Consider the following 14,581-nt stretch of genomic DNA (forward strand, 5'->3'; position numbering starts at 1 on the left):
TGGTGCCTCTGGACTTTTTTTTATTTAAATTGTTGACATTTTCAATAGCATACCACACAAACACAACAAGCCTTTTGACAAATACAAAGTACATTTCTGAAACAATGAAAGATCTTTCTTTAATTGTGTGCAAAAAGTAAGTCTCCACATGTACTAGTTTTTTTACAATATTTTTTTCAAAATACAATGTTTTTTTCAAAATTTCCCAATTTTGGTTGTCAGCAGGCTATTTATTGACATTTTCAATAGCATACCACACAAACACAACAAGCCTTTTGACAAATACAAAGTACATTTCTGAAACAATGAAAGATCTTTCTTTAATTGTGTGCAAAAAGTAAATCTCCACATGTACTAGTTTTTTTACAATATTTTTTTCAAAATACAATATTTTTTTCAAAATGTCCCAATTTTGGTTGTCAGCAGGCTATTTATATGCTTTGGCTCAGGCGTTCTGAGTGTATAGTCATGTCATAGGGTGGACGTGTTGAATGAGAAGTTGATTAAGATATGGAGTCGACGAGATTTAAGGATTCACGGTAAAATTGTAATAATCAAATGTTTTTTTATTTCACAGCTAGTATTTGTGATGCAGACGATTGGATTGCCAGATCGGGTTTTGACAGAGTTAAATAGATTGTTTTATAAGTTTATTTGGCAGAGAAAGTGTTCGAATAAAAAAGCATTTGAAAAAGTGAAAAGAAAAGTAATGGAGAAAGAAATAAGTGGAGGTGGGTTGAAAATGCTAAATGTGCACAGGATGCAAGAGTCTTTTTATTTACAATGGGTCGGACGTTTGCATGAAAAGAAGGGAGCAAATTGGACGTTTATACCACTATGGTTTCAATCAATCAATCAATCAATGAGGCTTATATCGCGCATATTCCGTGGGTACAGTTCTAGGCGCTCTGCAGTGATGCCGTGTGAGATGAAATTTTATACGGCCAGTAGATTGCAGCCATGTCGGCGCATATTTACCTTTCACGGCCTTATTCCAAGTCACACGGGTATGGTAGACAATTATTAACTGTGCCTAAGCAATTTTGCCAGGAAAGACCCTTTTGTCAATCGTGGGATCTTTAACGTGCACACCCAATGTAGTATACACGGAGGGTGGTTCGGACACCGAAGAGAGTCTGCACACAAAGTTGACTCTGTGAAATAAATTTCCGCCGAACCTGGGATCGAACTCGCGCTGACAGCGGCCAACTGAATACAAATCCAGCGCGCTACCAACTGAGCTATATCCCCGTTTCTGGGACATGTTGCTTCAGGGTATGGTTGTTTTGATTTGAATGTTAAACCGAGTAAGGAATTGAATTTGACAATGATTGGAAGCCCATTTTGGCAGAGGGTAGTGTGGACACATTTGAGTTACAAGCGTAGGATGGAACATGATAAGATTGATGTAAACAATTTTTATAAACAGATTTTGTGGAGTAATGATTTGATTCGGTATAAAGGGAAAATGTTGTTTTATTTGTATTGGAAAAATGCTGGGATTGAACGAGTAAGTGATTTGTTTATAGTGGAAGAAAAGAGATTGAAGTCAGCAGCAGAGGTATACAAATGGAAAGAATAATGCAAATATTTTATTGGATTATTGGGCATTAATAAACGCATTACCCAAAGTATGGATTAATTGGATTGAAAATAAACATATTATTGTCCAGATGGATAAGCAATTGTTTGATGGTAGCCTGTATATGATAAAAATAAGCCAAATACGAAAAATGATAGAAAAGAAAAGTGTAGATACTGCTGTAGAAAAACCTTGTGTATATACTTTTTGGTTGAGGAAGTTTGGTGTACAAGTAGATAAGGAAATTTGGACACTTGCCCATGTTTCCAAAGTGAGGTTAAGAGAATTGCAATGGAAAATCTTACATAACATATATCCAACAAATATTTTATTATGTAAAATGCAAGTCAGGGAGAATAACAGATGTTGTATTTGTTGGACGGAAGTGGATTTTGTTGAACATTTTTTTTATGAGTGCATACCGGTAAAGTTGTTTTGGACGAAGATAGAAAACTGGATAGAGGAAAAGGCTGGATTGAGGATTAATTTTAAGATGCAGGATATAATATTTGGCTATCAAGACACAAGTTGTTGTAAAAAGATGAGAAATTTTGTAAATCACGTAATATTAATTGGGAAAATGTGTATTAGTATTTTTAGAAACACAACTTGTCAGGGATCAGTGTTCGTAATTTTCGAGTTTCAAATATTAAGTAGAAAATTTGATTTGTAAATATAAGGAATATTTCCATTGTAAAGAGAAAATGTCCATGTCTCGTGAGTGTAATATACCTCTATGTTGGAGTTAAAAAAAGAAGAAAAAAGACCAATGAAGAAGGATGCTCACCGCCTATTTACAAGAAAAAAAGAAAGAAAAAAAAGGAAAGAAAAAAGAGAGAAGAAAACAAGGAAGGGTTGAAGCAGCCTGCATGCAACTGAGGTAAAAAAAAAAAAAAAAAAAAAACCCCTGTCTACAAAACCACTGACTTAATGTCTCTCCTCTAACCTTCCCCAACCCAGTCCCTCTTTGCCCGCGAGAATGTCAACTTTCAAAACATAAAATATGTCGCTTTCCTTAGATTTTCTTGTAGCTTTCGTCTTCTTGGACTTATGTAAACACTTTCAAGATAAGGTTTTTGTATTCACTTTAATCAAAATAGGTGCAGAATATGTAAGCACATAGTCTTTTCTATTCAAACGTACTGTTTGCTGTGCGATTTGTCCTTCTACAATCCTGACAACGCCAGGTTTTGCTGTCTTCTCCTGAAACAGGGCTCCAGCGCGAGGAACTGAAACAATGTCATTGATGTGAAGCACTTAAAATGGAAAATATTGCCTAAGACGTTCACAAGGATTGCCTTGTTACAGTTGAAATGAACAAAGCGTTTGTACTAGACTAACAAAGGTCACCAGAAAAAGCCATTTTAAAATTAGGATGTTTTAGAGCCTTGCATACTTTGCGCAACTTCTATGACATAGTCACAAAAATGTCAGTCTTACGATGAGCTCATTTACAATTCATTTACTGCATCTATAAACGAGGTTAAAGAATTATTACATTACAGAAAGAAGAATTACAAATTGTGTTCCATTCAAACTTGCCTGTTTTTGATACCAATCTCCCGACTGTCGAAGAAAAGACTTTTGTAGGAGGTGCTGTGTTCTTGGCCAACTGAGGAAAGCACGTGCCGAAGGCTGCCTCAAAGTGCAGTCGCATAGTTTGATCGAAAGCGCAGAAGAAGACTTCTTTTATGCCAGACGTCTTTTCCAGAAAAGCCTTGACAGCGCCGACAATCACACAAGTGGACTGGGCTGGTGGGTAGCGGAAAATGCCGCTGCTGATGGCTGGAAAAGCGACGGAGTCGTATCCCTTGGCGACGGCCAGGTCAAGGCAGTTGGTGACCGTCAGCTGGAGGCTGTCCCTCTCGCCGCGAGTACCGTCCTTGTACGAGGGACCCACGGCGTGAAAGATGGCTTTGCACGGCAGTCGTCCTGGGCCAGAGATCAGGACATCGCCGTCTGACATATTCCCACGTTTTGTGAGCAAGCGTCTGCACTCCAGCTGAATTTCTTGCCCTCCTGCGTGCAAAGAGTAAGATCATTATTGCTTTGGCCACTGGAGTCGATAACACTTTATCGCAGAACCAAGGATAGCAAAGAGATGATGTCCTATTTGTCAAATCGGCTTAAAGTGCACGGAGTAGATCATTTACGCTGTGTTGAATATGGTTTTTAGTGATGAGCAAATAAAAGCCAGTTAGCGTTAAAATAAGAAAAATCAACCCAGTGCTAAAAGGCTGTCTCTGTGTTATCATGTCTCTGTATAATCGGACGTAAGTAATTAGTGGTTTAGAATTATTAAAGAGAACAACCAGTGATTTCTGAATTAAGATTACAAAAAGACTAGATATATAAGATTCTTAAACCAAGCAAAGTGTAGCCTCTGATAAAAGAAAATTACATGAGCTTGACTAATCTGGACACATATTGGCAATGAAAAGGTCAGCTTCATCACATTAATAACCTTTCAGTGTGGTTTAATTGATGCAGAGACGTAGTTTTTCATTTAAATTTGTGTTTTGAAAACTATGTTTGCAGTAAGAATAAAGAGTTTAAATTTGTTTGAGTTGAGTTGCAATTTGTACATGTTTCGTTAGAAAGAATGAAAATAAAAATCTTCTTTTTCAAGTTTTGACTAAATGTTTTAACATAGAGGGGGAATCGAGACGAGGGTCGTGGTGTGTGTGTGTGTGTGTGTGTGTGTGTGTGTGTGTGTGTAGAGCGATTCAGACTAAACTACTGGACCGATCTTTATGAAATTTGACATGAGAGTTCCTGGGAATGATATCCCCGGACGTTTTGTTCTTTTTTTTGATAAATACCTTTGATGACGTCATATCCGGCTTTTTGTAAAAGTTGAGGCGGCACTGTCACACCCTCATTTTTCAATCAAATTGATTGAAATTTTGGCAAAGCAATCTTCGACGAAGGCCGGACTTTGGTATTGCATTTCAGCTTGGTGCCTTAAAAACTAATGAATGAGTTTGGTCATTAAAAATCGGAAACTTGTAATTAAAAAAAAAAAGTTATTAAACGATCCAAACTCAATTTCATCTTATTCTTTGTTATTTTCTGATTCCAAAAACATATACATATGTTATATTTGGATTACAAACAAGCTCTGAAAATTAAAAATATGAAAATTATGATTAAAATTAATTGTCCAAAATCAATTTAAAAACAATTTCATCTTATTTCTTGTCGGTCCTTGATTCCAAAAACATATAGATATGATATGTTTGGATTAAAAACAAACTCAGTAAGCTAACAAGTCGCGTAAGGCGAAAATACAACATTTAGTCAAGTAGCTGTCGAACTCACAGAATGAAACTGAACGCAACGCCATTTTTCAGCAAGACCGTATACTCGTAGCATCGTCAGTCCACCGCTCATGGCAAAGGCAGTGAAATTGACAAGAAGAGCGGGGTAGTAGTTGCGCTAAGAAGGATAGCACGCTTTTCTGTACCTCTCTTTGTTTTAACTTTCTGAGCGTGTTTTTAATCCAAACATATCATATCTATATGTTTTTGGAATCAGGAACCGACAAGGAATAAGATGAAAGTGTTTTAAAATTGATTTCGACAATTTAATTTTGATAATAATTTTTATATATTTAATTTTCAGAGCTTGTTTTTAATCCAAATATAACATATTTATATGTTTTTGGAATCAGAAAATGATGGAGAATAAGATGAACGTAAATTTGGATCGTTTTATACATTTATTTTTTTTTTACAATTTTCAGATTTTTAATGACCAAAGTCATCAATTATTTTTTAAGCCACCAAGCTGAAATGCAATACCGACGTCCGGGCTTCGTCGAAGATTACTTGACCAAAATTTCAACCAATTTGGTTGAAAAATGAGGGCGTGACAGTGCCGCCTCAACTTTCACGAAAAGCCGGATATGACGTCATCAAAGACATTTATCAAAAAAATGAAAAAAACGTTCGGGGATTTCATACCCAGGAACTCTCATGTCAAATTTCATAAAGATCGGTCCAGTAGTTTAGTCTGAATCGCTCTACACACACACACACACACACACACACACACACACAGACACACACACGCACATACACCACGACCCTCGTCTCGATTCCCCCCTCTACGTTAAAACATTTAGTCAAAACTTGACTAAATGTAAAAAGAATAGAGATACAGAAAAGCGTGTTATCCTGCTCAGCGTGACCACTACCGCACTATTCTGGCTTGTCGATTTCACTGCCTTTGCCACGAGCGGTGGACTGACGAAACTACGAGTATGCGGTCTTGGTGAAAAAAGCAGTGCGTTCAGTTTCATTCTGTGAGTTCGACAGCTTGACCAAATGTTGTTATTTCGCCTTACGCGACTTGTTATTTTATTTGTTTGCAGCCATATAACATGCCGAGTTTTAACATTACCTCTTCAATGTGAAAAACGGTTCTGATGCCACCCTGGTTTATTCTGTATGATGCAGGTAATTGGATATAGTTTTCTACCTTTGGTGATAACGTCTTTTGCAAGTCCCCCGTTGTGATCCATTCGATCGTTCGCAGCATTGACGATGGCGTCAACTTTCATCTGAGTGATGTCCCCTTCCACAGTGGATAAGGTCGCACCTTGATACAGTAATGTCAATGTCGTCTGTACACCTCGCCTCGTCTGCTTCACCCGAAACCCTTCCGATGTTGTGTCAGAGGGTGACTCAACCTGCGCACAAACGAAATACCTGTGATCAAGGTAAGGCCAGTGCATGAACGATCAACATCTTCAGCAAGATGTTCTGCCTTTCTTGAAACTACATGAAGAATGTGTATAAACAAATCAAGCACTGGACAGAATATTGTGTCTGTTCATGCTCACAGTTAAAAAACACAAGTTGTATGCCAGTTGTCTCTGTGGTTGAATAGGCTGCCTCGTGATTAAACCGCGTGGATGTTCAGCAACGTTGTGTGAATGTTACTGTGAGCAAGACTACGGGTATTAACGTTTTCGTCGCCCAGTCAAAGCCTAGTGATAATACAAACTCTGTCGATGATGAGCTGCCGAGTTGCTATTTGCCCCTTCTTCTTCTTCTTCTTCTGCGTTCGTGGGCTGAAACTCCCACGTACACTCGTGTTTTTGCACGAGTGGAATTTTACGTGTATGACCGTTTTTACCCCGCCATTAAGGCAGCCATACGCCGCTTTCGGAGGACTATTTGCCCCTTAAAAGTCCTCATCATTATTCTGTGTCTGTATCTATCCTTCAGGAAATATGGTTATTTTTATAGAAACTAGTCATACAGCTCTAACTGTCAAAGGAAGTCAAAATCGGTAACTTCCGGATTCTTGTTGGGTATCTTTGCACAACAAGAAGTAAGACTACCGGGAAGTTCTGGTTACAGCGTGAGTTAGTGATTGCTGGTGTGTACGTACCTGCATTCCTGACGTCTCCTGTGTGAAGGCAAAGACGCAGCGAGCCTCCGTTGCCACGAGGCCCAGGTCCCTCAGGCAGCTCTTGCTTTCCAGAAAGGTAATCTTGGCGCTGTCGGTCACACTCTCCTCGTGACAAACAATGTCCCTCTCCACGTCTTGCAGCTTGGATTTGGCCTGATCCACGCCCTTCTCCCTCCCACGCACCTCAATCTTCTCATTTGAGTCGATCGGTTTGATCTGGACTTTGTGTGTCCAAAAGGTCCTCTCAATTTCCTGCAGTCGGTGCATCATGAAGGTGGTGATAAACTTCTGCCTGCTTGGGGAGAAGAAAACGACCTCTGTGTAAATGGTGTTCAAGCTCAGGTATGCGTTGACCTCGTCTCTTGCCTTTTTGAAAACATTGTCCGTCCCGATGATGAAGACTTTGTCCTCTTTTGGTGAGCAGACAGAAAGGCATCCAGGGTTTTCTTCAGCCAGTTCATGTACCATTTTTTTCCACTCTTTGGATTTTGGAAGGTCTGAGGATTCAGGAGGCAACTGAATTTCGCATTCGCAGACGGCACTGTCAATGAGCGTCAGGGCATTTGCCAGATCGTCCCCCTCTAGGCCGCGCACCTTCACCCCTGTCTCGTCCGTCACCTCCCAAACAATCGTTGGACTCTGGGCTCGTAGCTTTTCCGATACATACTGCTCTACCTGCCTGTGACGTAGGTAATCCAGCTTTTGCTTAGATCCAATGGCCGTGGTTTTTGTTGTGAACATTGCCAGTCTTTCAAACATTTGAAGCATAGCTTTCTGCACGTCTGGTAGATTCCCATGGAAAAGTATTTCAGTTGGGGATATTTCCACCTGAAGGTTCTTGGACATTTCCTGGGCTTGACTCGGGAATCCAATGGCAGACAGGAGTTGTGCCTGGCCGGGTTTGAGTTTCTTCCTGTCCGTGATTTCTTGTTTTTTCCGCTCAACTTCGTCCTCCAGTTCTTTGATGGTGCAATCCACCTCCTGGAGAAGAGCATCAACCGCTGTCTTGATTCCCACGACGATGTAGGCAGTGTCCTGAGGGTCTTTCAGCACCATGGCATCCTGGGTGCTGGCGATATTTGCTTTCTCAACAGCCACACCCGCTTCCTTCCACATTTCTCCAATGACGTTTCTTTTGTGTACTTCCAATAGCCCGAGATATCTTTCTGCAGCCGCTCGCGCGTCGTGCTGCCATGTCTTGGCCAATACACGGGCCTTGGGGACCTCTACAGTCAGACTGCACGTAACAATCAGAACGTCACTCTCCACAGTCGGCATCGCATGAACACGGGCAAGATGTCCGCACAACTCGTCCCATGTGCTGCGTGCCTGTCTAATAAAAGTCAGCTTGTGCTTTTCAACGCCGCTCAAAACCAAATCCTGGGGCATGGCGAAAGTGTTGGGTTCATGGCTGCCACCGTCCTCCCCCAGACACGGCAGGTGTCGCTTTACTTTCAGCTTCTTTCCGGCCAAACAGTGGGTCTGCTGCAGCACTCTATCGGCAACTGTGAGACATAAAGCATAGTGATGTTTAAAGGACACTTGAAATCCTCTTCAATAATCTTGTTTTTCGTTTCAAATTGCACAAATTGTGCAAAATAAAAAATGTACGTGGCTACATTGTTTCTCTATCACATACTTCTGTAATTTCTTGTACAGCGCCCTTCCCCATGCAAATCCCACCCCTTTTTGAGACCTCATAGAAGTTGATGTTCCCCAAAATAGGCTTCATTATAAGTGGAGGTAAATTCCTGATTTTACGAGCAGAATTTCTGACTGCAAAAAACACGAACTTCAATGGAATAAGCAAATATTTGCATAAACATGGCTTCCATGGTACCTCTGATACTGCCAAGACGCACATTCATCGCAAACGATCGAACATGCTTCCTTTCCCACTCACCTTTGTAGTCTTTGAAAAGAACGAACCACTTTCCCTTTCGGCCTTTTCGTTCCACTGACATAACAGGGCCCCCCAGGCTGTCAGTACTTTCAAAGTACAGCTTGATTAAGTGTTCTTTTATCACTGGGTCCACGTTGGTCACCACCAGACAACTTGACATAGGAACCTTGGACACCCTCACCGTGTTCCCATCCAGGTCGAGCTCTTGGCACATCGATGACAAGTCTGCGAGAGAATGTGAAGATACAACTTAAGAACAAGTTGTATATGCATGCACACACGTTTACGTCACATACATAGAGAAAGTGAGATGAGAGAGAGAGAGAGAGAGAGAGAGAGAGAGAGAGAGAGAGAGAGAGAGAGAGAGAGAGAGAGAGAGAGAGAGAGAGAGAGAAACATACAGAGAAAGATATATTGATACAACATAAGTCATGATCATATGTGCATTCTCTCTCTCTCTCTCTCTCTCTCTCTCTCTCTCTCTCTCTCTCTCTCTCTCTCAGTCTCTCTCTCTCTCTCTCTCTCTCTCACCAGCTGTCCTCAGATGTTTCACCTCATTACTCACAGACAGCATGGCATCAAAAGAACGTTTAGGTTATTAGAAACATAAAGCTACCAAATCAAGAAAACTGTCCGAGGAACGGAGCCATGGGAACCATTTGCATACCTTTCAAGTCTTACGGTTTTCGCGTAATTCTTACGGAATTTTGATGTTTTTCAAGTCTTAAGGCCCGTCCAGACACTGCCGGCCGACCCTGTCCACATTTGACTTATGCTCAAAACGGCCCCGTTGGGCGCACCGCAGCGTGCAATGATCGCGAAGCGTTATTTGCAGAAGAATAGCGCGTGTTCTAATTTCTATGACACAGACATAGAACGACGGAAATTTGACCAATCAGAGCAAACCAGAGCGATGACGTCAGCTGCTCGCGGCGCGGCAGTTGAATGCAACTGAACCTTCTTGTCAGGTGACCCGCTCACTGATACCGCGTTGTGAAAAAATCGTCGATGTGTGGCCACTCGGCAAATCCCGCGCGACGCACAAAACGGCCTGCGGCGCATAGAGCGTAAAACGGCGTCCAAGTCTGGACAGGGCTTTACGGCGTAAGCCGAAGATCTTACGGTTTTTACAAAACAATTTGGTTAAATAAAAAAAAGATCGCAAAGATTTATCCGAGAACAAAGTAACAGCTACAAAATCTCGCGGTAACTGATCCGGCGGAAGTACAAGGCAACGCGCATGTGCACACCGTCAGCGTGATCTGACCGAGTACTGTGCGACCACGCTTGACCACACGCGACCTCAAATTAAAGCAGTTACATGTACTATTGTTGTTGTTCTTGGTATCTTCAAGGTATTTTCTCACGTTGTGCGAAGTTTTAAGCCATAGAAGGGAGTTGTGATGCATTTTCGAAGAGCTCGCGATCGAAAGGGTGAGCATTACAAGCCCTCCAACTACCGCCCCATCTCGCTCACCTGTATCTGCTCAAAAATCTTGGAACACATCTTAGTGAGTGGCATCATGAACCACCTCGAAACCAAGAACATCCTGACCGGCCAACAGCACGGCTTCCGTAAACACCGCTCGTGCGAGACACAATTACTCGAGTTCATCGAAGAAGTCTCTACAGCCATGGAACGTGGTACTACAACGGAGGCAGTGGTGTTAGACTTTGCCAAAGCTTTCGACCGTGTAAACCACAGTCTGCTCTGCCACAAGCTCTACCACTACGGCATACGAGGAAAGACCAACAGCCTCATCGCAAACTTCCTCAGCGGCCGCACGCAGTCAGTCGTGGTGGATGGTGCGCAATCCAGCTTTGTCAAAGTGAAGACCGGAGTCCCCCAGGGCTCTGTCCTAGGGCCCTGCCTCTTCCTCTGCTACATAAATGACCTCCCCTCCAAGATATCTTCCCCTTCAAGACTCTTTGCTGATGACACAGCCGTCTACAGGTTCATCACCTGCGCAGAAGACCCAGCCAAGCTTCAGGAGGACCTCCAACGCCTAGAACAATGGGAAAAAGAATGGGACATGGCCTTCCACCCAGACAAGTGCTGTGTGCTGCCCTTCACCCGAAGCCATTCTCCCCCTCTCTCCAACTACACCCTCCACGGCCAGACGTTGGAGAGAGTCACCTCCACCAAGTATCTTGGGGTCATTCTAGACACTAAACTAGACTTCACCCAGCACATCGAGAACATCTGTGCCAAGGCCAACAAGACGCTGGGCTTCCTGAGAAGAAACCTGAAGGTATGCTCCAGCCTCACCAAAATGCTGGCCTACAAGACAATGGTCCGCCCTATTCTTGAGTACGCCTGCACAGTATGGGACCCACACTCCGACAGGCTCATCACAACCCTTGAGAAGGTCCAGCGCAGAGCAGCCAGATTTGTCACAAACCGCTACCATAACACCTCTAGTGTCACAGATATGCTGACGCTACTCGAGTGGCCTACGCTACAACAACGACGTCGCTGCGCCAGACTCGCTATGCTCCACAAGATCCTCAACGATCAAGCCTGCGTCTCCTGCGTCGGCCTCAAGCGGCAACCTCGAAGTGGACGTCGCAGCAACCACAGCCAACAGTTGGGAATAATCCCGTGCCGCACAGACTACAGAAAGTTTTCTTTCTTCCCGAGGACCACTGTCGACTGGAACTCCCTCCCATCAGATGTTGTCGAGGCCCCCTCCTATAATGCCTTCTGCTTGAGGGCATACAGGCACAGTAACCGCCCTCCCCCTGCCCCACCAAATTTTTTAATTTTTTAAATTTTTTTATTTTATTTTATTAATCTTTGTTAAGGACACACACTTGCACTTCGCCAACATGTTAATAATGGTCAATTCATTGATCGCTGAACATTATTGGAAGAAGAAGAAAGCGAAAGGAGCCGGATTTTTGTCACATCCAATCATGTCGGACTTGTTTTTAGAACACGCGCGACCTCAAACTAAAGCATTTACATGTCATATTTTTGTTGTTCTAGTATCTACACAGTATTTTCTCACGTTGTACCAAGTGTGAAGCCATATAAATAAAAATAAGGGCGTTGTGATGCATTTTTGAAGAGGTAGAGAGCGAAAATTAGCACCGGATGTTTGTCACAACCGATCATAATCATATACGACTTGTTTTTAGAATATGCGCGACCTCAAACTAAAGCATTTACATGTCATATTTTTGTTGATCTGGTATTTGTCCTCGTGTTTACATGTTCTGTTTGGCTAAAATGTTCTCTTTTGCACATTGTGGTGGGGGTTTCCATTCATGATTGAATCACTGTGCTCAATGAATGAATGTTGAAACACACTTGTCTTGTGCCTTTACTATCATGTGGTGTTTTTGTGCATTCTGGTAACATTTTTGTGAGGGGTGTAAATGTGTGACTGCCAGGTTGGACGTGTGCCGTCTTTGTACAATTTAGGTGATTCTCGGTACAATTTACATTTAAACATGCTTTGCATTTCAAAATTACATAAAACAGTGCAGTTCAGTGTTGAAAAAGTGTGTTTTTTGATTATGTGTGAAATAAGGCTGATTTATTGTTGTTGTGTGTGTATGTGTGCATGTATTTAGTTCTTGTGGTGATTAATCTAACGACTTCTGCAATTTTGCACGTCGTCTTATGCTTTTTGGTGCAAACTTATGGTTTTGTGAGCAAAATCTTATGGTGAGAGTCCACAAGAGCTTGACAGGTATGCATTTGACAACAGTCACTGTGGAAAAACAAACCCTGAAAGCACATCAATTCATGTAGATGATGAAACACACACTTTACACAACAAACAAAGTGTACTTACCAACATGACCATTGAGCCTGACCAGCACACAGCCTGGCGTTTCGCCGTACAGGATGTCCAGAGGCCTGAGTCCCGTGACACGCTCCACGAAGAGAGAGAGAAAGTAACGATCCATGTCTGGCACATTCTTCAACAGCAGCATGTCTGGGTAGGTTGGCCTCGCTTTGGTCGTCGTGACTGACACGCGTGTTCCCAGGATTCTGTGCTGACGTTTCGCGACCTCTACAGCCACTGCGAGTAAAAATATGTTTATTTTGTTTTTACATTTAGTTAAGTTTGACTCAATAGCAAGATCTAGATGTGGCACTTTTCAGCACGTGTACGGGAACGTGTACGGGTAACGTCATCAAATCTAGTTTATACGTCACGCGTTTGCCAAGATCTACAGTCTTGGTGGGAGCAAAATAATCTTGATTTGGAACATTGGAGAAAAAAAGTGAGTCACGGGTGACGCAATATCTACACGTACAGGTACAGGTCTTTGCTACACGTTCGATCATCTAGAACACTGTAATGTTTAAATGTACACGGGGAATCGAGACAAGGGGAGGTATGTGTGTGTGTGTGTGTGTGTGTGTGTGTGCGCGTGCGTGCGTGCGTGTGTGTGTGTGTGTGTGTGTGTGTGCGTGCGTGTGCGTGGACAGCATTAGTAGTATAGACAAGTATGCCTCAGCCCTTTTTTCAAATGCGCAATGTGCAAGGGTAGGGTCCATCATAAAGTTATAGGTTAAGGTGCCTGTGCTAAAGTAGTGATAAAGAGGGATTGCGTTTAAACGGTTTATTGAGTTTTATATTTTGTCATGTGATTTCATGTGCCTGTACCTGTTGCTCGGTACTAATGACCACGCCTTTTTTTTATTGGGTGCTTATTGCAGCTGGGTTACTGAGCCCCCTCCTTTCTATTGACAGTAATTGGCCCTCCCTCTGTGTTTTCACGGGCTTGGGACCGTTTTGACAGGATATGTCAAAGCCACATAGGTGTTATTTTGTTTTTGATATTTATTTTCCTCGTTGTTGCGGTGTTTTGTTGTTGATAGACTATGTAAGAGGTAGGGTTATATGTGTGGTGGAAATAAAATGTAAGTGCAAATACACACACACACACACACACACACACATACACACACACACCCCTCCGGTCACACACACACACACACAAACTCACACACACACACACACACAACACACACTCATTCACACACACTTTCTCCGCGCTTCGCGGAGCCCTCTCTCTTTAATAGTGCTAATAACTATCAGAGGTGTCAGGATAAGGCAATAAAAATGGTACCCCTGCTCTTCGCGGAGCCCCCCTCTCCGATAAACCACCAGAGGTGGTCAGTGGTTAGAGAAGTTTAATAGGACGTGGTTTGCCTACAGGTGTGGGGTGGGTGTGGAAGTTAGCTCGACTGGTGAGAGGGATGGGAGCTGTTGTACACATATAAAAAAAAGTTTTAACAAGTAGACTCAGATTGTTGGTTTTTATGTGGGTGTTATAAACATCGCAAGTACATTTTACACCGAACACGAGTTGTTCTACAGTCAGTCATACATAATGTTAGGTTAGAGACTGATCACGTCTGAGTATTGCACCACAGAGACGCAATACCTTACATGCTAGAACATGTTGGTTGGTCAGCACTAAAAATAGAAACGCGTAGTTAGACACGAGTGTGATGCGGGGAAAGGGATATAAATAAGCTTCTTCTGGGGCTAAGTCTTGAATGTCTCTTCGACTTTTACCATAAACAACTCCATTTGTTTCATTCCTGTTTTGCGGTAATTTAAAACTAAAAAAAAATCAAAAAAAAAATTTTACATTTTGTGCACATACATTAAAACAAAAACCCAAAACATGATTGTCAATGATAGGTT

At 42.3% G+C, this 14,581-nt stretch overlaps 1 protein-coding gene and 1 long non-coding RNA gene across 2 annotated transcripts in view; both read right to left on the bottom strand.

The window, feature by feature from the left end:
- The window catches only part of LOC138963308 (uncharacterized), a 304,793-nt gene that overhangs the window by 226,047 nt on the left and 64,165 nt on the right, over positions 1-14,581 (bottom strand). The window lies entirely within an intron of this gene.
- Positions 1-14,581, bottom strand: part of LOC138961034 (protein mono-ADP-ribosyltransferase PARP14-like) — a 100,998-nt gene that overhangs the window by 24,548 nt on the left and 61,869 nt on the right. Inside the window, exons 10-15 of the mRNA XM_070332634.1 lie at positions 12,710-12,940; positions 8,907-9,131; positions 6,983-8,508; positions 6,065-6,275; positions 3,125-3,601; positions 2,726-2,811 (exon numbers count right to left, since the gene is read on the bottom strand). Of these exons, the coding sequence (XP_070188735.1) occupies positions 2,726-2,811; positions 3,125-3,601; positions 6,065-6,275; positions 6,983-8,508; positions 8,907-9,131; positions 12,710-12,940 (2,756 nt within the window). The remainder of the gene's footprint in view (positions 1-2,725; positions 2,812-3,124; positions 3,602-6,064; positions 6,276-6,982; positions 8,509-8,906; positions 9,132-12,709; positions 12,941-14,581) is intronic.

The sequence above is a fragment of the Littorina saxatilis genome, linkage group LG3 (assembly GCF_037325665.1).
Source record: "Littorina saxatilis isolate snail1 linkage group LG3, US_GU_Lsax_2.0, whole genome shotgun sequence".
Taxonomy (NCBI): domain Eukaryota; kingdom Metazoa; phylum Mollusca; class Gastropoda; order Littorinimorpha; family Littorinidae; genus Littorina; species Littorina saxatilis.